We start from the raw sequence: 24206 nt of genomic DNA on the forward strand, positions 1-24206 counted from the left end.
CTAGGAATCACAACCATAGATCATAGTGTAGATGTCGCCATAGAAACCCAACATGTTACGTGGCTATATTAAAAGGGGTGCATTGAGCAGGTGAAAGGAGGTGCTATTACCTCTGTATACAGCAATAGGGAGACCAATTCTGGTCTCCACCATTTAAACTTGTTAAAAGTCTGGAGAGGGGTCAGGGAATTTCTACAAGAATGATTTATAGCCTGGAAAATATGCCTTACAGCAAGAGACTAAAGAGATCAATTTGTTTAGTTGATCTATGGGGAAGTTACGAGACAACTTAATCATGCAGTGCAAGTACCTAAACGGGGAGAAGATATCTGACACTACAGAGCTCTTTAACAGAGCTATCGTTCAAGGGTTGGAAGCTGAACACAGCAAAGATCAAATGGAAATAAGATGCACAGATTAACTAGTAAGGATAGTTAACCACTGGAACTGCTTGTCTGGTGAGGTGGTAAATTCTCCTTTACTGGGAGTCTTATATCAAGACCCGAGTGTCTTTCTAAAATACATGCTTTAGTTCAACCACAAACTCTTGGGCTCATTGCAAGAATCACTGAGTGAAATTTTCTGGTTTGTGTTATGCAAGAGGTCAGACTAACTTATTATAATAGACTTTGTGGGCCTTACAATCTATGAATCTGTAGAGAGGGCATTTAAGGGTCTCTATGCCACTGGTAGAAGATAAGAAATTGAAAACGATCTTCCCAAACCACTGATAGAAGGGTCTGATAGTGGAATAATATTCTTCCTCATAGTCCCTATGAGCAGTGTTTCATGTCTCACGATAAAGAGCACAGAATACAGCAGCCTGCACCCATAGCGACTTGAGCTGCTGGCAGCATATATTTTGGGGTGAACCGCATGGCCTGTATTTTGAGTGGCGGCCTTTATCGGTGCCTACCTCCTTGCTAGTAAAAAGCATTGGCTCAGATAAAAAGTATGTTGTCATGCAAATGATCATACTATGTGATACTGCTGTAAGATCTTGTATCATAACTAAAACAGTGGGAGGGCACAGGGTGAGATTCCTTTAAAAATACGCGTTATCCTGTACTTTTCATATAGTTGCCCTTTAGTTCATTGCAGTGCAGATGGTCACCTTAATATGAAGCCTGTAATCTAGCCCATCGGGGGTTACAGTCATTTGGGAAGCTCTTGCTGCTGGTTCCTGAGTTAGCTTTCTAGGACCAGCGACAGGATTTCTGTGGACAGCTCTGGACTCCACTCCCTTTTGTGGTTTGCCAGAGCTCTGATCTAGTGGGTATCAGAGCAGAATGCAAAACATATGTATTCGGTTCTGCTTATTTTCTTTGCCTTTTATTTTATATTGTGTGTTTTGGTTTTTATTCCAGACGAAATGACAGCAAGGTTGTTGATAGCAGCTGGTGTGTTACTTACGCTACACGTTGTGGGTAGATTTACATATGTTATTTCTTTTAACTTCTATAAAAATGCTCCTAGTCATTACCATGAGCAGCAATCTACAAGTCAGTAATATAAATTAAATACATAAATGACTCCAGCTTGGTTGTAGTTTTATACTATACTGTTAACAAAATCAAGCCTTGCTTGTTTTGAAAACAATTTTCTAAAACTCATTGCTTATAGTTTTGAAGTTACAACGAACACCAAGTTTTCTTAGTCTGTAAGATGCACTAGATGTGATTTTCATATTATTGATAAAAGGGTGTGACAGATATGGCAATTTCCTGCAATATCTTCGGGGGAATCTTACTGTATTAAGTTTGTAGAAAGGAGCCTAAACTCTGGCAAGTCAATTGTAAAAGAGTAATTCGGCAGGCCAAAAGAAAATTCGAAAAGCAAGTAGCAAAAGACAAAAAGTAACAGCAATTTTTTAAAAGTACATTGGAAGTAGGAAGCCTGCCAAACAATCCGTGGGACCACTGGATGATCAAGGTGCTAAAGTAAGAAAAGGCCATTGCAGAAAATCTATATGAGTTCTTTGCATTAGTCTTCAAGTGCAGAGGACGTGAGGGAGATTCCCACACTTGAGCCATTCTTTGTAGGTGACAGACCTGAGCAACTATCCCAGACTGAGGTGTCAGTAGAGGAGGTTTTGGAACAAATTGATAAACTAAACAGGAATAACTCACCAGGACCAGATAGTGTTCACCCAAGAGTTCTGAAGGAACTCAAATATGAAATTGCAGAACTGCTCACTATGGTGTATAACCTATTGCTTAACTCAGCTTCTGTACCAGATGACTGGAGAATGGCTAATGTGATACCAATTTTTTTAAAAAGGCTCCAGGGGCAATCCTGGCAATAACAGGCCAATAAGCCTAATTTCAGTACCAGGCAAATTGGTTGAAACTATAGTAAATAACAGAATGATCAGACACATAGATGAACGTGATTTGTTGGGGAAGTGTCAACAGGGCTTTTGTAAAGGGAAGTCGTGTCTCACCAATCTAGTATCATTTTTGAAGGGGATCAACAACCATGTGGACAAGGGTAATCCAATGGATATAGTGTACTTGGACTTTCAGAAAGTCTTTGATAATCTCCCTCACCAAAGGCTCATAAGCAGCCAAGGGATATGAGGGAAGGTCCTCTCATGGATCAGTAACTGGTTAAAAGCGGGGGTGGAGGGGGAGGATAGGAATAAATGGTCAGTTTTCCGAATGGAGAGAGGTAAATAGTGATGTCCCCCAGGGATTTCTATTGATACCAGCGCTGTTCAACATATTCATAAATGAGCTTGAAAAAGGGGTAAACAGTGAGATGGCAGAGTTTGGAGATGATACAAAATTACTCAAGATAAAAGCAGACTGAAGAGTTACAAAGGGATCTCACAAAACTGGGTTACATATACATATACATATATTTATACACACGCACACAAACAAGTATATGCAAGTTATTACCTCACCCGTGTTGTCCTTGGGCATCAAAATGGTAGATGAATTTAAATGTTGATAAATGCAAAGTAATGCATATTGGAAAGCATAATCCCAACTATACATGCAAAATGATGGGGTCTAAATTAGCTGTTACCACTCAAGAAAGAGATCTTGGCATCGTGGATGTTCTCTGAAAACATCTGCTCAGTGTGCAGCGGCAATCAGAAACACTAAGCGAATGTTAGGAATGGGGTAGATAATAAGACAGTAACTATCATATTGCCACTATAAAGCTATAGTATGCCCACAGCTTGAATATTGCATGCAGTCCTGGTCACCCTATCTCAAAAAAGATATATTAAAAATGGAAGAGGTACAGAGAAGGGCAACAAAAATGATGAAGGTTATGGAACAGCTTCCGTATGAGGAGAGATTTAAAAGACTGGGACTATTCAGCTTTGAAAAGAGACAACTAAGGGGATGTGATAGAGGTCTATAAAATCATTAATGGGATGGAGAAAGTGTTGTTTACTCCTTCACGTAACACAAGAACCAGGGGTCAGCCAGTGAAATTAATAGGCAGCAGGTTTAAAACAAACATGAAGGAATACTTCACACAACGCACAGTCAACCTGTGGAACTTGTTGCCTGCAGATGTTGTGAAGGCCAAAAATATTATTGGATTCAAAAGTTCATGGAGGACAGGCCATCTGGCTATTAGCCAAGATGGTCTGGGATGCAAGCCCATGTTATGGGTTTCCGTAAGCCTCTGGTTGCCAGATGCCAGGACTGGATAACAGGGGATTGATCATTTGATGATTGTCCTGTTCTTTTCATTCCCTTTGAAGCATTCTGTATTGGCCACTGTTGGAAGACAGGATACTGGGCTAGACGGACCATTAGTCTGATGCAGTATTGTAGGCCGGGGTATATGTAATTCCATGGAGGACAATGACCTCCAAGAACTAAGAACAATGAGGGGGGGCATTAGACAAATTCACATAGGTTGTAACACCTCCAGCTGGGGAAGTATCACCACCTTGAGAGTCTGGCGTTTACTCGTTCAAACTGGAGTCTCTAGAGGCCAGCAAAGAAGGGACTTTTGGATAAATAGCTTGAGTTTAAAGTGATTTGACCTTCTGAAGATAATAAGGTGATAACTAACAGTCAGCATAGATTTGTCAAGAAGAAATGTCAGACCAACGTAATAGCCTTCTTTGACAGGGTAACAAGCCTTGTGGATGGGAGGAAGTGGTAGGTGTGGTATATCTTGACTCTAGTAAAGCTTTCGATACTGTCTCTCATGACCTTCTCATAAACAAACTATGGAGATATAACTTAGATGGAGCTACTATAAGGTGGGTGCAAAAGGGGCTACTATAAGGGGTTGGAAAACTGTTCACAGTCAAACTGGAAGGCCATTTCGAATGGGGTCCCTCAGGGCTCAGTGCGGGGTATGGTTCTGTTCAGTGTCTGCATCAATGATTTGGATAATGGCATAGAGAGTACACACTTATAAAGTTTGTGGATGTACCAAGCTGGGAGGGGTTGCAAGTGCTTGGAGGATAGGATTAAAATTCAAAATGATCTGGACAAACTTGAAAAATAATATGAAGTAAATAGGATGAAATTCAACAAGGAGAAATGCAAAGTACTCCACTTACGAAGGAACAATCAGTTGCACATGTACAAAATGGGAACTGATGGCCTAAGAAGGAGTACTGTGGAAAGGGATCTGGGGTTAGTGGATCACAAGCTAAATATGAATCAACAGTATAATGCTGTTGCAAAATAATCAAGCATTCTGGGATGTATTAGCAGGAGTGTTATAAGCAAGACACGAGAGGTAATCTGCTCTATTCCGCACTGATTAGCCCTCAGCTGAAGTATTGTGTACAGTTCTGGGCATCACATCTTTTCTGAAATGTGGACAAATTGGAGAAAGTCCAGAGGAGAGCAACAAAAATGACTAAAGATTTAGAAAACATGTCCTATAAGGAAAAATGGAAAAAAAATGGGTTTGTTGAGTCTGGAAAAGAGAAGACTGAAGGGGACATAACAGTTTTCAAGTACATGAAAGGTTGTTACAAGGAGCAGGGTGTAAAATTGTTCTTAACTTCTGAGGATAGCCCAAAAAGCAATGGGCTTAAATTGCAGCAAGGGAGGTTTAGGTTGGATGTTAGGAAAACCTTCCTGTCAGGGTGGTTAAGCACTGGAACAAATTGCCTATGGCAGTTGTGGAACATTCATCATTTGGAGGTTTTTAAGAATGGGTTAGACAAACAGCTGTCAGGAATGGTGTAGTTATTATGTAGTCCTGCCTTGAGTGCAAGGGACTGGACTAGATGACCCTTCCAGTCCTACACTTCCATGATTCTTTCTAATCCTGCAAATGGACAGGGAGCCTCTGTCCAAGGCTGGAGAAGGCAGTTCTTCCTGGGAATGCTTGGAAGGACTTTGTGTTGCTGAGGCCGCATAATACTGATCGGTGACCTTTAGGTAAGCTTTTAGCACAGGTATAGGAACTTGTGTTGTTTTTAATGTTTTCTCTGTAATGCTTTCACCTTAAGAATGAATATACTTACTTAGAAAGAGCTGTGTGATAACTTATTACTGCTGGCAATTATGCTATTCATAGCCTTCAAAGAGTAAGCAAAGTGCAGATGCCGGGCCTGTTTAGGCAGTCTAGCTTGCTGGGATATCACAGTGTAGACAGGAAATTGTGCAGCCTGGAAAAACCCTGGTCAGGATGGAGAGGGAGACATGTCTCTGCCCAAGAGAGGTGATGGCTGAGGAGCTGAGAGCTTAAAGTTAGATGCCCTTGGTGGATCACGGAGGGGGTATACAGTGCTGTCACCCTGAACTGTGGCAGGGATCTCTAACTTGCAATTTTCTGAGAGTGAGGAAAAAGGCAGCACCCCCTTAATCATAATTGGGGAGAGGCTGAAATTTTAAATGTAATTTTAAATAATAATAAGGAAATAATATTACTATGGTGGCTTTCATGCAAGATCTCAAAATCTTGTACAGCCCCACGAGGTACGCATCGTTTCCACTGTAGAGTGGTATACTGAGTGCACAGAGAGATTAAACGACTTGCACAGGGTTATGGAAGAAGCTTGTGGAAGAGCACAAGTAGCATCCCTGTGCCCTACCACCTGGCCCTGTGCTTTATTCACAAGCCCGTCCTTTTGTCTTCTCTTCTTGAGAAGAAATGATAATATTATTTATAGCCACTAATTCTTTTTATTGGAGAATATAGTGAATATTGTTTTACGCATTAGTGCAAATGGAAGCATTTTCAGCTGAAGCAGAGAATTAATGTTAATTATGTTATATATCACTGTCCAGTTATATTTCTGATAGTAAAAGTACATACATTGAACTCACATATTCAGAAGATCTGGCTGGTTTCATGTAGGCTGTTGATCTGTGTATTTTGATATATATATCAAGGACTGTTTGACAAAAGGCAGGAGGTGAAAAGACTAATAGCATAAAAATGCAGGGTTGTTTTCTCCCCTGTAATAAGGCAATTTTTTAAAATGGAAAATGTATCAGAAGTATCTGTTCTTGAAAACAATCTCTGGCAAAGTCTCCTAATGGTGCCATTTGAGGCCATTTGTTCTTTTGTTAGGAAATTTTATGATAAGAGCGAGCAAGAAGATATCAGTCCTTCGTTTTGGGAACACTTATGTCTGTTCTGAAGTTAAAGATAAAATCAAATAAAAGTTGAAATTCAGAGCATTCTTTCTGCCTAATGGAAGCAGTGTTCTAATTCTGGCTGACCGTGTATTAGTCTGCTATTTAGAATTCTGTAATGCACAAACACTGGAAAGGTGTTTTCCATAATACTGGTTACACAGTCTATAGTAAGACTTCTCCCGAGTCTTACGTAAGCGTCTCGCTATGCTCATTTAGGCAAGATCATTGTTTGCCCAGTGTGCCTTCATTAGGGAAAAGGGGCAACCCTCTTGAGCCCATCGTGTGGATGGAAGGACAGTCTCCATGGGGCACTACGCCATCCCCCATGCAAAAGAGTGGAGAATAGATTGGCAAGTGTGTGGACTGGGCATTGACTCTCCTCCCCCGACTGTGGCTGCCAGTGTGCAGTTGAGCCAGGCCAGACATAGGAAATATTGCCTCCTTGTGCCTCTCAGAGTCTGGGCTACTTGCACTGCCTCTTACTCAGGGCAGATTGCATTTGTTACAGGTTAGCCTTAATCATGAAGGGCTCCTGCTGCTCTCAGAAGGAGTTTCTGTGTAAGGAGTGCAGAATCAGGACTAAAATTGTATCATATAGGCTCAGTTGCGACTTGGACTACACACGCATCCAGAGTGGGTTACCTGCCTGGACCTTGCGTCTGGTTGTGCAGGAATAAATAAGGCTACTTGGTCACCTCCTGCCTGGAACAGATGTGTGCAAAGTGGGCAGGGCATTGGCAGAGCCTTGGTTGTACTATACATTCACTGGCTGTCTCGCCCTGGAAGCAGTGTACTGCTGATGTAGGCTAGCAGCATATTACGACCACCAGGGAGCAAGAAGGAAGCGTGGGAAGAGTGCTATCTTGGGCGTGTCTGAATTACTCCTGGGATGGTGGTGCTTACACACCACCCCTTGCTGAGCACAGTGCCTAAATCTCAGTCTGGACCAAAGATTTTAGCCTAAATCTCAGTCTGGAGCCTTGATAATGACAAACAGCCAGATTCTGCTATTTTTTCCTCACAACATGTAGTATCTGATGACAAACAGTCCTACTGAAATCAGCTGGAGCTTCTCTCAGAACAGGATACTGGGCAGCATGAGTAAAAGTATTAGTGTCCAGCCCCTAAGGTTTTAAATATATCCCTCCCCACAGGTTTATGGACTTTAAAAACAATGACATTACAGAATTCCAGATTATAATCTAGTTTTCACCTATGAGATATGTGATAGTTTTTTATAGGATAAAATATCGTGATTGAATCTGGAAGCAGCCATGCTAATACATGGTTTCAAAAAATTAAATTGTTGATTCCCTTGAGTCAGAGAGATTCCCAACCTTCCATGCTAATTCAACATGCATTATTGTTAATACAAGAGTTTCCCACCCATCAGTTTACTGGAACTATCAGGATATTGTGCATCCCAGAGTGCACTTGTAAGCAGGCAAGTCCCCGCCAAATTGGACACAACAATTTGTACATTAGATGCCGTCAATTCAGTATTCGACAGGGTGTTAAATGGTATGTGATGGGACTATTTGCACAGTGATGCAATATGAGTAAGGCACGTTCGGGTATAGTATCCTGCTCATACTATGTTGGTTTTTAAAAAACATTGTCTAAATTAAAATGGACTTTGTACCCTGATATTTTAGTTGGATCCTGAATTAATAGTGGCTGTTAGCCCATGTGTCGTTCAACTTGTACAAAAATCCACAGTAGTAGATAAACCTCCTTCCATACTCTCTACTCGTCTACAGATTCTCTTCTGTGAATCATTACCTGCATAATATACCTGCATATTTTATATAAATATAGATAATATGAGATGCATATAAAAATATTGCTGAAAATAGCTAGTTTTATGTGTAGAGTTAAATGGCTTTTGAAATAAAAAATCCAGAATAAAAATGTAAAAACATTTTGCCTTTTAGTATGTGATTCTGCTATAGCACTTACCTTTCAGTGAAATGCTTGCATATATTACCAGCTGTGCTAATGAATGTTACTTAGGTGTACATTAATCTGCAGCTAATTAAACTCTTGCATTGATTTAAGCAGGTATTTAAATTGATTAATGATTAGGGCCCTACCAAAATCACGGTCCATTTTGGTCAATTTCACAGTCGTAGGATTTTTTAAATCGTACATTTCATGATTTCATCTATTTAAATCTGAAATTTCAGGGTGTTATAATTGTAGGGGTCCTGATGCAAAAAGGATTCATGGGGTGGGTTGCAAGGTTATTTGGGGGTTGCAGTACTGCTACCCTTACTTCTGCACTTCTGCTAATGATGCTGCTGTCTTCAGAGTTGGTCAGCTGGAGAGCGGCGGCTGCTGGCCTGGAGCCCAGCTCTGAAGCCAGAGCCGCTGCCAGCAGCAGTGCAGTAGTAAGGATGGCATGGTATGGTATTGCCACCCTTACTTCTGCACTGCTGCCTGCAGGCTGGGCCCTCAATCAGCAGCCGCCATTTTCCTGCTGCCCATCTCTGAAGGCAGCAGTGCATAAGTAAGGGTGGCATGGTATAGTATTGCCACCCTTTCTTCCGCGCTGCTGCTGGCAGGGTGCTGCCTTCAGAGCTGGGCACCCTGCCAACAGCCACCACTCTCCAGCTCTGAAGGCAGTGCAGAAGAAAGGGTGGCAATACCCCCTAAAATAACCTTGCAACCCCCCTGCAAATCCCTTTCAGGTCAGGACCCCCAGTTTGAGAAAGATTGGTCTCCTGTGTGAAATCTGTATAGTATAGGGTAAAAGCACATCTAACACCAGATTTCACGGGGGGGAACCAGATTTCACAGTCTGTTTTTATGGCCGTGAATTTGGTAGGGCGCTATTAATGATAAAATCTGCATTAGTCTTTCGGATAATTGTCATGTTCAGTCACTCTTTAAAACATTTTTCAGTCGAAAACTAATTTTAAAAGTAGAAGATCTTTGATAAAAATATAACGTTATGTGAGGAAAACTCTTAATATGCAAACCCACTGTTGTGTTTTTATAAAATGTTTTGCTGCAAGGAAAGCCAGCTGTTTGTCTCCAACAGTCCATGCAGTCTTTCTTATAGAAAGCACCAACTGAACTAGGCTGTTTCTTTACGTTTCATTTCAGGTTTTTCACACGTAATCATGGCAAAACCTTATGAATTTAACTGGCAGAAGTCAGTCCCTTCCTTTATGCAAGATGGAGCTGTGTTTGACAGATACGAAGAGGTAAGGAGCCAGTTGAATAATGTTCCTCTCCCTTTCCCTTTCTTTTCTAGATGTTGCAAATGTTACAAAAATATTTTTTCCTAAGATTTTAAATAAATAAAAGTTCAAACAGAAAATCTGCATGAAGGTAGAAAAGAAATATTAACACTTTGTTATGATACAATTTCTTGCTACCAAAAAACCCCATTTAAAATACATTTTGTAATGACTGATTTAATCCCCGATTTGAAAATAATCCCTGAGTAAGAGAAACATTTTGATTTAAATCCCTTCTATCTATAACAGACATGCAGCTCTCTGTTGTGGAGTCATCGTAGTATAGTACACAAAGCACATTTCCCCCAGAAAGGTGAATCCTGTCCTTTTTTTAAACTTACTATTTTTGGAAATAGACTAAGAACCTACATGCTATATGGAAAAATAGAAGATCACCAAAACATTTACACTGTAAATCAAAGACCATTTGAAATTAAGGGTGGTTTTATCTCCTTTAGTTAATCGACCTATTCTTTATCTGGAATATGATTAATATGATCCTGCTTTCAGCCGCACTTTAATCCAGGTCTGTTGAAGGAAAGGAAAGTGGGACATAACATTTGATATAAGCTTCCAAAATAAAATGCAGAGACCTTTGCCTTATAGTCAACATCAATTTGCTTATGAAAATAGTTTTGCTAAGGTTTGTTTTTAATCTTTTTTTATTTGACTGAAAATCTCTAAGTTAAAAATATTTTGGGAAATGCCTTCAGGGATATTATGTTTTCCTTTAATCTCTTGAAATGAACAAAACGTATTTGTATCATAGTCACCTGCCAAGATAGACCTAGCTTTCTTATCCCCCACTTTCAGTGCTGGATTAGGTAAACTAATACGAAACATGTTTGGTAAATGTTGCCCTTTGAAAGAAGGATCTTAAATTCTTTATTTTTCATTCTGCAAATGCTGTTTTGAATGATTTAGCATATGCTAAAAAATTGGGCTCAGCTGATCCAACGGAATGTGTGTGGTTTTGCTTTCAAAAATGTTTACTAATGATCACCCCATGATGAACATTGCTGTTCTCTTGCACAGTACAAGATAAAGTAAATGGTTCCTTGCTGTCCTGGGTTGGTTATTTGGTCCCTTCTAAAGGCAGGCAGACATTTTCAAAGTAGAAGTTACAACTTGTGGCTCATGGGAAAATTATAGGCCAGTCAGCCTAACTTTGATACCTGGAATAAATGATTAAACAGTTTGTAAGTACCTGGAGGATAATATGGTTATAAAGAACAGTGAGTTTGGATTTGTCAAGAACAAATCATGCCAGACTAACCTAATTTCCTTCTTTGACAGGGTTTCTGGCCTAGAGGATAGGAAGGAAACAGTAGATGTGATGTATGTTGATTATAGTAAGACTTTTGACACTGTCTCCCACACATCATTCTTATAAGCAAACTAGGGAAATGTGGTCTAGATGAAATTACTATAAGGTGGGTACACAATTAGTTGAAAGACCATACTCAAGGAGTAGTTATCAGTGGTTCCCCATGAAACTGGGCTGGCATATCCAGTAGGGTCCTGCAGAGGTCAGTCCGGTGCTATTCAGCATTTTCATTGATGACTTGGATAATGGACTGATGAGTATACTTATAAACAATGTGGATGACACCAAGCTGAGAGAGGTTGCAGTACTTTGAGTACAGGATTAGAATTCAAAATGACTGTGGTACATTGGAGAATTGGTTGGAATTCAACAAGATCAAGTTTAGTAAAGACAAGTGCAAAGTACTTCACTTAGGAAGGAAAAATCAAATGCACAACTACAAAATAAAGATAACTAGTGGTAGTACTGCTAAAAAGGATCTGGGGGTTGACTCAATTCTGTATTCAGTGGGATGCAGTTGCGAAAAAGGCTAATACAATTCTGGGATGTATTAACAGGAATGTCGTATGTAAGACATGGGAGGTAATTGTCCCACTCTACTTGGTATTGGTGAGGCCTCAGCTGAAGAACTGTGTCCAGTTCTGAGTGCCACACTTTAGGAAAGCTGTGGGCAAATTGGAGAGTGGCCAGAGGAGAGCAGCGTAAGTGATAAAAACTTTAGAAAACCTGTCTTACGAAGAAGGGTTAAAAACCTGTTCATGTTTAGTCTTGAGAAAAGAAGAACGAAGGGCGACTGGATAACAGTCTTCAGATATGTTAAGGGTTGTTATAAAGAGGACGGTGATCAATTATTCTCCATGTCCACTGAAGGTAGGAGAAGTAGTAATGGGCTTAATATGCAGCAAGGGAGTTCGAGGTTCAAAATTAGATAACTATAGAGGTAGTTAAGCTCTGGAACAAGCTTCCGAGGGAGGTTGTGGAATCCCCATCATGATAGGTTTTTAAGAACAGCTTAGACAAATACCTGTCACAGATGGTCTAAGGCAGAGGTTCTCACAACAAATTTTTTGGTGGCCTCAGAGTACGGCCACCAACTCTTGCTGCTGGCCGCTCTGACAATTTTTCCTAAAATACTTACTTAACTTTAGGAAAAACAAATAAATATTCACATGTACATTCTCAAATCACTGTAATTTATCTATGTAGTTTTTTTTTATTTTTTTTGCAGACTCAATAATAAAAATAATGTACAGTTGTCTCTGTTCTTTACTCTGTTCTAAACAGAATAGAAACACAGATAAGGTGCTTTGAATGTTCTTGTCTTTTTTCTTGTTTCTTTTGGGTTTTTTTTTTTTTTAGGACTTGCTAACTATAAGTAAGTCTGCTGTGAAAAGTGATATTTGTATGTTTGTTAATATCACTTTTCACAGCAGACTTACTTGCCCTGGCAAGCTCAGGGACGAATTAAGCCCTGGTGGGTACAGAGGCAGTGGAGGCATGGGCGATGGTGCATTGGGGGAGGCAGTGGGGACCAGAGGTGATGGTGGGGGTGAGCTTGGGCCAGAGCCCACCGTCGGGCAGCTAGGGAATGGACCCCAAAGCCCCCCACTCGGGACAGAGCCTGGGGACAGAGCCCGAAGCCCCATGGCTTGAGCCTGCCGCCTGCCACCCGCCACCCCAGGGCTGAAGCCCAACCCCACCGCCTCCGGGAAGTTGGGGAACTCACTGACTGCCTGCTCCTTCAGCTTGTGTCCCCCCAGAGGAGGGTGGGGCCCAACCACTGCTGGTAGCCCCTGGGGAGGGGCCGCTGCTTTGCCCCCATCACTGCCCAGAAAGCTGTGGATGCAAGAAAAGCCCCTGATGGCCGCATACGGCCAGGGTGGCTGCGTTTGAGAAACGCTGGTCTAAGGTTCCTGCCTCGGCGCAGAGGCTGGATCTGATGACCTCTCGCTGTCCCTTCCAGCCCTACATTTCTGTGATTCTAAGATGTAAGTAGCTGAGTGCAGTTGAATTTTGAAAGAAGTCACCAGTCAAAAGCAACCTTGAAATAAAAGGCACCCGTGCCAGTTATGTGGCATATTTAAGTTCACCTCTGTTAAGTGGCTAGGGCCAGGGCTGCATTTTTACAGCACTAACCATGTGAATGGTACAGCATTTAACATCGGAACAGGCTTCAGAGGCAGTGGGTTTCTTAAGGATGGAAAAAGGACTGAGCCTTGTTTTAATTGCTAGTAATTTCACCTCCCTAATCAATGTTGACATTTGGGAATGGAATTAGGCCTTGCCATTGTATGTATAAATCAGATTTTATTAAGTGCTGTGCTGTGCTGCATTCATTGTGTTTTGAATCATGTGCACTTCTTTTTACACTGACTGCTAATAGGGGTCCTACCTGCCTTATTTGAAGCAGAAAACCTGCGGTATTCTGTATCCTTATTGTTTGCTGTAAGTACTGAGTGGTAAATTTACCCAATTTTGCCCCAGAACACTTGTAAGCTCATCTGATTGGTAGCCCAGCCTCTTTGGTGATATCATCAAGTTTGGTGGTTGGTTGTATTTATTATTATTTATTATTATTATTATTATTATTATTATTTATTTATTTATTTATTTATTTACTAGAATTACAGTAATGCCTAGATATCCAAACCAGGTTTGTGCTAGGCATTGTACATACCCATAGCAAGAGCCCTCCTGCGAAGGATTTATAATCTTAGTTTGGGATTTTCAAAAGAGCCTAAGGGTTTTAGGCACCCAGCTCCCATTGAAATTTTATATTAAACTTCTGGCCTAAACAGGCAAAGCAGAGATGCGCAACAGAGACCCAGTGAGGTGACTGGGCCAGGGTTACATAGCAGGTCAGCGGCAGAGCTGCAAATAGGACGTAGCTCCTGAGTCTGAGTGCAGTGCCTAACTACTAGACCACACTGCCTCCCAAGGAAGCAATGTTCACAAAATGGAATTTCACTGAGGGACTAGAAGGTCTCCGACGAAGTCTGGATCACTGTGCTAGAAGTAAACATCAATGAGAGGAATTAAAGGCCACGTGGGATATGCTTCCTTTCTCTTTGGGCCAGGCAGTACCACACCTGAATGTTGAAAGGGTTTTTCTTTAGAATGGGAATATCTTAGTGGAGAAGGCTGATGCTCAAAGGTTAGCAATGGTATTGGACTGTGTAACGTCTAGAATTTGTGGTCGCTGGTCTTTCCCTCACTGTATTAGGAGAAAAACTGCGGAAGCAATTAGTTAGTGGAACCAGTGCATGCTAAGTAGTGGACATTGGACTGAGTGCAGTTTATGTGGCCATCTTCGTAGGAAAAGTTATTTTTATACTGAGCGCTTTTAGTCACATGGGGATGCAACAAGCAGTGAAAAATTTTCCATTTTATTTGAATTGACCTTGCTTATTGAGGAGATCCTCTATTCCAGGGTTTTTCAACCTGAATCGGGACCCAAAATTGGGTCGTCAGAACATTTCAAAGGGTTGCGTGGCAGGTCCTGTCCCATGGGGCTGGCTGGGCTCACCTCCCTGCTCCAGGCACTGCAACCTCTGAGGTCCTAGCGCCACTCAGGTTTCGCCCAGCCGTCATGATGATGGGAGTCCAGGTGAGCCAAAGTCGAGCGAGTGGCACTGCAACCCCATGAGCCACGTCACAACTCCACTCGCGCAAATTTGGTCCAATTGGGCACAGGCCCAAACCTGAGTGGCGCTGTAACCCTGAAGGTTGCAACTCCCGGCACGGAGAGCCCACCCCAGCAGCCCCACAGCACAGGAGCTTCCACTGTGAGGTGAGTGCCAGACAGGACTCAGCCTCTCCAGGGGGCAGGATCAGACCAAAACCACCCCAGGGCCTCCACCCCCAGACTATTTACTGGGTCATGACAGGCTATAAACATTTACAAATGGGTCCTGTCCTGAACCCAAAATGGTTGACAACCACTGCTCTATTCCATGCAGATTGTAAAAGGCTCTCCCTTTAGCAGGTCGCTAGCTGCAGTTTTTATATATGCAGCTTTACGGGGATATCCATGCATCCGGTACATTTTATGAAGTGCAAGGATTAAGTAAAAGGCAGTAAGTGGTGAGGTGTAGTCTAGCAGCCTGGATATAGGAGAGGGCCCAGGAAGCACCTGATATCCAGTCGTGACTCTGTTCCTGAGTCTATGGCAAATTCTAACCCTTCTCTCTGTTTCCCTATCTGTAAAATGAAGATAATTGTTTCCTACCTCACAGGTAATTAATATTCACCAAGTGCTTTGAAGCTGAAAAGTGCTTTATGTGCTTTGTGCTATTATTTAAGAGGCAGATGCTCTTCAATGCTGAATATGTTCTGGGTCAAGGGAGTGAAGTAGTAGGCAGGTCTGGCGTATTGGTGGCCCATCCAGCAGCAAAACTCTTATTAAGGGTGTTCCTTGCATGGAGGGCTTGTGGGATGGTACTAACTGAGTCGGAGGAGTTAAAAATCCTCCTGTTCACATGATCCTTTTGTATGGAAAATGGCCCCGGGTGTCTGCATGGGTTTGCTGCCCTGGCTGTCCTGTGTTGTAGAGGACAGGGCGTTTTCAAAACCAAGCGGCAGTCCTTTCCTTTACACACAAAATAAAGTGCTTCCTTCTGTCACTCACAGCATCACTGCTCCCTACACACATGCTTGCTGTTTGTTATAGAGTAATCTTTTTTAATTAAAAAAAAGATTGGCCAGGGCTGGGCTTTTTGTTCCCTTTAAAAATGACTGATTCGGCACAGCGGGATGTTTCTTTACCTTTTAGTTTCACCTCTGACATTAAAATAGTTTGGGGAGTGGGCATGCACTTTTTGTTTTTTTTAGTAAGGCTGACCTGACTGGGTTTTGTTTTTCTTTTTTTTAAATCTAATCGGTGTGGTTTCCCACTCCTTCCAAACTCCTTTATATACTAATCTCCTCTGCCAGACTAACACTGTGCAATATATTTTTGTGTGTACTCTCTAGAAGTTCTTCTGTGAGGGTCCAACTTTTACAAAAGCACTTCCCCTGAATCCCAAAAGCCATTGCAAAATGTGGTGGTTTGACCCCAAGCAGTGCTGCCAGTTCTTGCAAGCCTCACAATATTTGGTGAGGTTCTTTTTGGAAGCCTGTGATTAGGTGAGAAAATCAGCTTTCATTTAGAAAGAGAAGTTTCTAGCACTTGTGGCTGTGGAGAAAGGCCTGAAGATGAGAACTGAGTCTGCTGTAATGTCTTAAAAACCAGAAGTCAAATTAAAAAAAAGTTCTAATATTTATTAGGCTTAAAAATCATGAGATTTTTTTTAAATCTCATGATTTCTGCAGAGTGACTCATGATTTTTGAATGCTTGGGACTGGCAATACTGCAAAGCTGTTGGGGAAAAGGTGAAAGATCTTTAGTTTTGAGCAGCAAATTAATGCCTGACATTTTTTGTCCACATCACCAAAATATTTTGTTATATTTCTCTTTCAACAGGAGTCCTTTGTCTTCGAACCAAACTGTCTCTTTCAAGTGGATGAATTTGGTTTTTTCCTAAGATGGAAAAGTGAAGGAAAGGTACAGTACTGTTGTACCAGGAACATTGCTATCTGCCTATGTTGTTGCACTTGGTTTGTTTCCTGGCTAATTTTTAATCACTAAAAATTACATGTGGCTTTGTAACTATTTACAGTGAGATAGCTTAACTCCTGTGTTTATAAAAGTTACATAAGTGAAATTCTTGACAGGTTATTAACAGACATGAAAAGAAAACACACTGTTTTGTGTTAATTAACTGCAATTGCATTTAAGACTCATTGTTTATTTTTACTTCACTTCCTATTTGGATCTGCATTGTGTTTTGCCAGACGCTAACATGCTTTCTCTTGCCGTTCCAGGAAGGACAGGTTTTAGAATGCTCCCTGATCAACAGTATTCGTCTTGGGGCTGTACCAAAGGTACTCTGTAATTAGTTTATACTGTTCTTTTAAAGAAAGAGTGTTTAAGCTGAAGGTGAAGTGGGGACTGCAGTGCGGCTTGTTGCAAAATAATGCCAGCACAACTTTGCTTGTCAAATCATAGCCTAAAACATTTAGCTTTAAGATTAAGTGGTTTTATTTTATTTCAATGTCAAGGATTTGTAATATGGTAATGCCATGTCAGTGCTGACCTTCCAAGCGGCTGTGAAATCTGGGCACTAACTATTAAAAGGATCCTGTCACGGGTTTTTTAATTATTTTTTGAACTATTATATCATCATTTTAGGAGGTTGAAAATATTTTCTGGTTTAATTTTTTTCCTTGGTCATTCAAGATGTGTTCCTGTGTTTCATTGACATAGAAATTAGAAATTTGTGTTTGCTTCCTTGTTTTAGACACTTAAATTATCAATTATTTCAGGACAGCTCTGGGACTTGTGATTATTAATTGCTGTTTCAAAGGCAATCTGCAGAGGGACCACCTGAGGGTTCTACAGAGATCATAGCTTTTAAAATATTTTCTAATATAGATTTCTTTTTAAAATGCATTTGGAAATTGGACATCTTTCTGAGATGAAATTTGGGCATAATTGCTTCACAATGTCTCTTTAAGAGTTTTGCTGTCTAGTTGGCCAGTGATGTCAAATACAAAAGCTTCAATCAGACTGTGGTTCTACTTAAAAATCATAGATTTTTCACTTTAATCCTAGATTTAAATTATTTTTTTAGCGAAGTTAGTTCTCTTGCAAGGTAATAGGCTGAAATCTTCAGCCGACAAAGTAGGTCATGGGCTAAGGCAGTGCAGACTCTCCCATGATGCCCCACGAATATGCTTCAAACTTCAAATATGCTTCAAAATATTCCCAATTTCTATGAATAGTTCAGTCTCTGGGCTTATTAAATTTCTGGCTCTTGACTGCAAGTAAAGGTACCGAAGAGCACCAGATGTGCTGCTAAGAAATGGATAGAAATCACCCACTCATTGCATGCACTTTTGGTCACTACTGATTTGGATTGGAATAATTTATTTAGATAGAGTTAAGAATTTCCATAAACTATTACCAGTCCTTAAAAGCCTTCCATTTCCCTTCTCTGTGGAGGTAATGTATGTAATTTTCTGAAATGTATTTAAAATACTGCAATTATCTCTCTGCTTTTATGATTCAGCCACATTCAGTGATTATTAAATTAGATTTTTTTTCCCAGCCAAGTCCATAGATTCTAAATGAAAGAACTCATTTAAAGTGACTGGCAAATATTTACAGTCTTAATGCATGCGAACCTGAGATGTGTTTTTAACTTAATCTTTGTACTGTGCATTTAACAAAGCGTTTGTTCCATTTAACAGGATCCCAAAATACTAGCTGCTCTTGAGACTGTGGGCAATGCGGAAAATGAGCTGGAAGGGCGGATAGTGTGCGTCTGCAGTGGCACAGATCTGGTGAACATCAGTTTCACGTACATGGTAGCAGAAAATGCAGATGTAGCAAAGGTATTGCACAGTTAAACAGTGCCCGGGTGCGGGGGAAAATGTGTAGCCTGCATTGAAGCACAAACTGCCACAAATTTGTTACTGCTGGTATGTGAGCTAGCTAGAATAAAGGTAGCTCAGACGTATCTACCCGAGCTGCAATCACACCTGTGTTTTCTGTCTAGACTTACCTTAAATCCCTTGGCTTTCTCCTTCCTTTTTCCTTTTTATTATTGGAAGCCTCATAGACGGAAAGCATAGCCTGACCATTCATTGCAACCATCATGCAGCAAGACACACAATAAATATATAACACCTCACTTTTAGTGCTTGGCCCCACCACCTCTTAAACATTGTGTGTCATGAATAAACTCCATAGTAGAAGACCTATTTGTATACCTAATATGGATACACTAAGTCTGTTTGACTGTGGTGTACGTTCAACATGTTGACTCTGATATCAAAGTATTCAGGGAAGTAACCTGCCAAAATCGTGGTCTGAAATCATTTTGGGAGCAAAAAAAAAGAGAGCTATTGTAGGAATTCACTTGTATGCTTAGCAGAACCATTTCTCCTCTGTAGTCTAGAATATTTTGTAGACACGCTAGTTAGCCATCTTTTGATTTGGTCAAGGTGTTTTGGTCTCCTTGGTTTGAGGGGAGAGAGAGAGATCCATACATTTGTGTAATTATATGTTGTAAAATGTACTTTCTGCACCCATTGCCACAATATCTGGACACATTATAGAGATGAAATGTAGTGTCCCAATAGGTTTACCTGGCTGCACTGATCAACACAGGTAGCTCCTTGCCCATGAGCTGCTTGTTCATTGACAATCCAGATGCTTGACCAAAAAGTCACGATTTGCTTTGCACTTGGATTGTCCGTGAATCATGACAGGCCCCTATTGAGAGTTTGCTCTACAGTTTTGGACCCTCTGCTAAAGGTCACCAAAAGCGTACACCCCGAGATTGTTAACAAAGATGATTCAGGAGAGGGGGAGTCCTTAAAACAGTCATTCCCTAAAGCATGTAGGACTTTATAGAATTGAACCAAAACCTTGGCTGCATCTGAAAGCATGGGAAGCCAGTGGAGTTCTTGGAGTGTTGAAGTGTATTGGCTTTTTGCATGTGATGAGTATATGGGCCTAATACAACTTGTGAGCTAAAGGAAAGCTGCCTTTTTGAAGTGAAGTGAAGTGGCAGGAGCACATGTTTAGGAAGCTAAGGGTACGTTTACCCTACGATAAATGAACCTGCGGCTGGGCCCAGTCAGCTGACCTGGGCCAGCCGTCATGTAGACATACCCTAAGGGACCAGGGTTATGTCTCAGCATTCCAGATGTGCGTGGGGGACTTTCAGTAATTGTGCCTGTTGTTCTCATGAAGCTGTTGAGAGCCAGTATCTTCAAAGGGAGTTGAATGTGCTCACTACCTTGTGAGATTCAGGTTGTCATAAGCTAAATCAGGTTCAGGATTGGTCAATACTTGACAAAAACACCACCTGGCACTGCAGGAAGTGGTTTGGTGACTCTTTACTCTCGGGTCTGTAATTCTCTCCTCAGCCAGTGCCCCCGAATAGTTCTGCTTCTGGAAGTGTTACCTTCTAGATGAGAGACAAAATAATTCTTAGTCACCACTGGCTACGTTGTGGCCTGTATTGTGCAGCCTCACCGAGGAGCAAGGGGATGTGGAGTTCTCCCCCATGCCAGGTGCTGATACCACAGGGTGCAGTGCCTGGGGAAAGCAGATTCCATAAAGATGCTGCTTCCCCACCTCTTTGCAGGTGGGTGGAAGGGGCTGGAGGCTCCTCCTCCCCCTCCCCCCCCCGAATGCACCAGTTAATGTCGCTTCACTGGCACCACCAAGAGGAGTCTGCTGTGACAGCTAGAAACCTGGCACAAGATAGTTCCCCCTCAGAGCAATGGGGAACCTGGAAAGCAAATATGTGACTCTCGGGGGGCGGGGTCACAATCTGCCATCTGGTTTGCTCCAAGGGCAGCAAAATAATCTGTGGCCCCTTGCTTAGGGCTAATGGCAAAGACATGTTTAGGCTGTAAAGAACCAGTTATGTGTGTTCCAATAATAAGCAAGTCTTATCTCTGCTGTCCTAAGCCAGACTCCATTTTGGGTGTTTGGATTCCATCTAACTTACATGTATTTGTGTTTTCAGCTGAGGAGTTTTTCACCCCTTCCTAAAACAGACAGAATAAAAAAATGCAGTGCAGATAGGTCAATTTCTTCTCTTGTTTGTGTGAGTCTTTAGCACTGCAACAGGGGAGAGAATTTTTTTTTAAAGTAGAAAAACTGCTTATAAAATTACAACCTTGGAAGAGGATATAATACTTGAAACTACCTTTAACTCATTTTTATTGACTAGATTTCAAGTTTACAATATCCCTTTAAATGCAGTTACAAGATACTAGGCTAATTTTTCAGACCTCACAAGAATGTCACCAGTCACGCTTATGAAAGTCGGATTGCACCGATGTAACTAGAGTTAATGCTTTCCAGCATAGCAGTGACGCTTTTTGAGTATACCCCATGTTGCTGGCCAAGCGAAGTCAGATCTAACACTCAACTCAATGGCATTTCTGTTTGAAAAGTTATGACAGCCAACACAACATCTGGTTAGTTCCAAAATTCAGGGAATGTTCTAGGCATTTGTGGGCAGAAGCTTCTTGATTTTGATCACAATCAGAAAAACAGAAAGGGAGAAATGAGTGACACATGGAACCCCTGGGCATCTGATTAGCTGAACCAGCAGCTTCACCCACCTTTCTTAATGTCTACAGATCAAAGAACAAGTTGACTGTATCCATCCCTCTCCCCCCAGCTTAGCTCTGCACATAGTCCCAGTATAGTTCTAAAATATTAACACTCTGAAAGAGAAAGAAATGAAAAAAGAAAAAAAATATAAGAGTAGTGGAAGGAATAGGGCCATAGGGGGAATGTAGACACAGCCAGAAGCCCAGGCGTGGGAGGAGATTGTGGGACCCTCGGAGAGGGGGAAGGTGGAAGTGGGGGGCACACAGAGAGCGCCTGGCATAGGGGGGAGGTGGGAATGGGGGACTCTGACGTGGGCGCAGGAACAGAGAAATAGGGGAGCACTGTTATGTTATGTTTTTGATGGAATAAAGGGGCCCAGAGTGTCCAGGGTGTTAATATGACCCTGTCACTGAACAACATTAAACGGCTAAACAAGGTTTGAGGTTATGGAATACAGAATCCTCAGCCTGCTTATTAGCATGGAAAACACACTATTAAAAATCTTTTTACTCTCTTACTAAAGATACAGAAAAAGAAGGAAAAACAGTTAAAGCATTCAGAATGTACAGTATTAAGGAAGTCTTTTGTTTTAACAATATCCCTTGTTCCCCTTCTCTATAGAGAGTCTTTAGAAGGAAGAAAAAGCCTTGTTTGAGAGTCTCTTGGATGGGATTAAAAAGGGTAATAACAGTTTTAGAATCATAGGGTTAGAAGGGACCCAAAAGGTCCTCTAGTCTAACCCTGTGCCAAGATGCAGGATTTGTTGTGTCGAAATGATCCAAGACAGATGGCTCCAGCCTCCTTTTGAAAACCTCTAGTGAAGGAGCTTCCACAACCTCCCGAGGCAGTCTGTGCCATTGTCCTACTGTTCTAACAGTTAGGAAGTTTTCCTGAGATTTAATCTAAATCTGCTCTGCTGTCGTTTGAACTGATTGCCCCTTGTCCTGCCCTCGCTGGGAAAAGAGAACAACTTTTCTCCAATTTTTTATGGCAGCCTTTCAAGTATCTGAAGACTGCTATCACGTCTCCATTAATCTCCTCTTTTCCAAACTAAACATACCCAGTTCCTTCAGCCTTTGCTTGTATGGCTTGTGTTGCATCCCTTTGATCATCTTTGTTGCTCGCCTCTGGATCCTTTCCAGTTTCTCTACATACTTTCTATACATTGGTGACCAAAATTGGACACAGTACTCCAGCTGAGGGGTAACCAGTGTTGTGTAGAGCAGTACTATTACCTCCTATGACTTTCATGCTATGCCTCTGTTAATGCAACCTAAGTAGCATTTGCTTTTTTTGCAAGTGTCACATTGCTGACTCATGCTGAGGTTGAAACCCACCACAGCTCCCAGATCCTTCTCAGCAGTGCTGCTGCCAAGCCAGTTATCCCCCATTCTGTATTTGTGCATTTGGTTTTTCTTCCCTAAGTGTAGCACCTTACATTTGTCTTTATTGAATGCCATTTTGTTATCTATAGCCCAGTTCTCCAATTTATCAAGATCCCTCTGAATTTTAGCTCTATCCTCCAAAGTATTGGCAAACCCCCCATCTTTGTATCATCTGTAAACTTGGTCAATGTGCTTTCTCTGCCTACATCCAGGTCATCAATAAAGATGTTAAACAACACCAGACCCAGAACAAACCCTTGTGGAACCTCACTTGAAACCTCCCTCCAATCCGACATCATTTCATTAATAGTTACTCTTTGTTTGCGGTTGTTTAATCAATTATGTATCCACTTAATGGTAGTTCTCCCGAGCCCGCATTTCTCCAGCTTACTTATCAGAATGTCAAAAGCCATCCTGAAGTCCAGCTATTTTATGTGCACCGCATTCCCCCTATCCACCAGATCAGTTACTCTGTCAAAGAAGTAAATCAAGCTGGTTTGGCATGATTTGTTCTTGGTAAATCTATGCTGACTGCTAGTGATTACTCCTTCATCCTCCAGGTACTCCCAAATTGAATGTTTTATACATTGCTCTAGTAGCTTCCCAGGTATTGAAGTCAGGCTGACTGATCTGTAGTTCCCCGGCTCCTCCTTTTTCCAGTATGTTAGCCCATTTCCAGTCTTCTGGGACCTCTCCCATCATCCAAGAGTTTGTAAATATTATTGCCAGTGGCTCCGAGGTTTCTTCAGCTAATTCTTTCAGTACCCTTGGATGAAGTTTGCATATTGAACTTTATAAACTACCTGCATCAACTGCTCGTAGGTCTCAAATTTCGTGGTGGCCCAGGATTGGGTTTAAATTACTTAATTTACCAGGTAGCCTTTCTGTGTCCTGGTCTGTACAATGGACACTGTATTCTGGCAGTGTAAAGGGGCTGTGGCAGGCTGAGGGAGAATTCCTCTAGTGCAGGAGCAGTGTAAGGCCCTGGCCTAGGGCATTCTGGGCTGCAAAGCAGGCTACCATAAGTTAAAGCATGTCTTACAATAAGGACTGTGGTGGCTCCTGCAGTAGCCTGGAGTCCAGACCTTATACCATCTTTGCTCCCCTGCCTTATCTCTGGAGTAGGGTTGCCAGTCCTCCAGGATTGCCCTGGAGTCTCCAGGAATTCAAGATTAATCTTTAATTAAAGATTATGTCACATGATGAAACGTCCAGGAATACATCAAACCAAAATTGGCAACCCTCCCCTGGAGATGTGGTGTGGAATCTAACCCAAAAGATTTACATATAAAAGCGAAACAACATTCATGATTTTATTCTGCTTCTTCATTTTTAGTCTTCTCTAAAGAATAGGTCACTAGATTTGTGAGACAACTGAGGCCTTGTCTTCACTGCTTTAAAAAAAAAAAAAAAAGGTGCATTTTACCTCAAGGTAACGACCGTGTGAGCTATCCTAGGTGAAGACAAAATACTTTGCCTAGTTTG

General features: G+C 41.5%; 1 protein-coding gene across 2 annotated transcripts in view; it reads left to right on the top strand.

Annotated features, from left to right (window-relative positions):
• PLCB4 (phospholipase C beta 4) overlaps positions 1 to 24206 on the top strand; it is a 407328-nt gene that overhangs the window by 253023 nt on the left and 130099 nt on the right. For both annotated transcript variants that reach the window (XM_039530679.1, XM_039530678.1), the window contains 4 exons: positions 9693 to 9793; positions 16618 to 16698; positions 17019 to 17078; positions 18447 to 18590. In XM_039530679.1, coding sequence (XP_039386613.1) covers positions 9710 to 9793; positions 16618 to 16698; positions 17019 to 17078; positions 18447 to 18590 — 369 coding nt within the window. In that variant the 5' untranslated portion in view covers positions 9693 to 9709. The remainder of the gene's footprint in view (positions 1 to 9692; positions 9794 to 16617; positions 16699 to 17018; positions 17079 to 18446; positions 18591 to 24206) is intronic.

Source organism: Mauremys reevesii, linkage group 3, assembly GCF_016161935.1.
Source record: "Mauremys reevesii isolate NIE-2019 linkage group 3, ASM1616193v1, whole genome shotgun sequence".
Lineage (NCBI taxonomy): Eukaryota > Metazoa > Chordata > Testudines > Geoemydidae > Mauremys > Mauremys reevesii.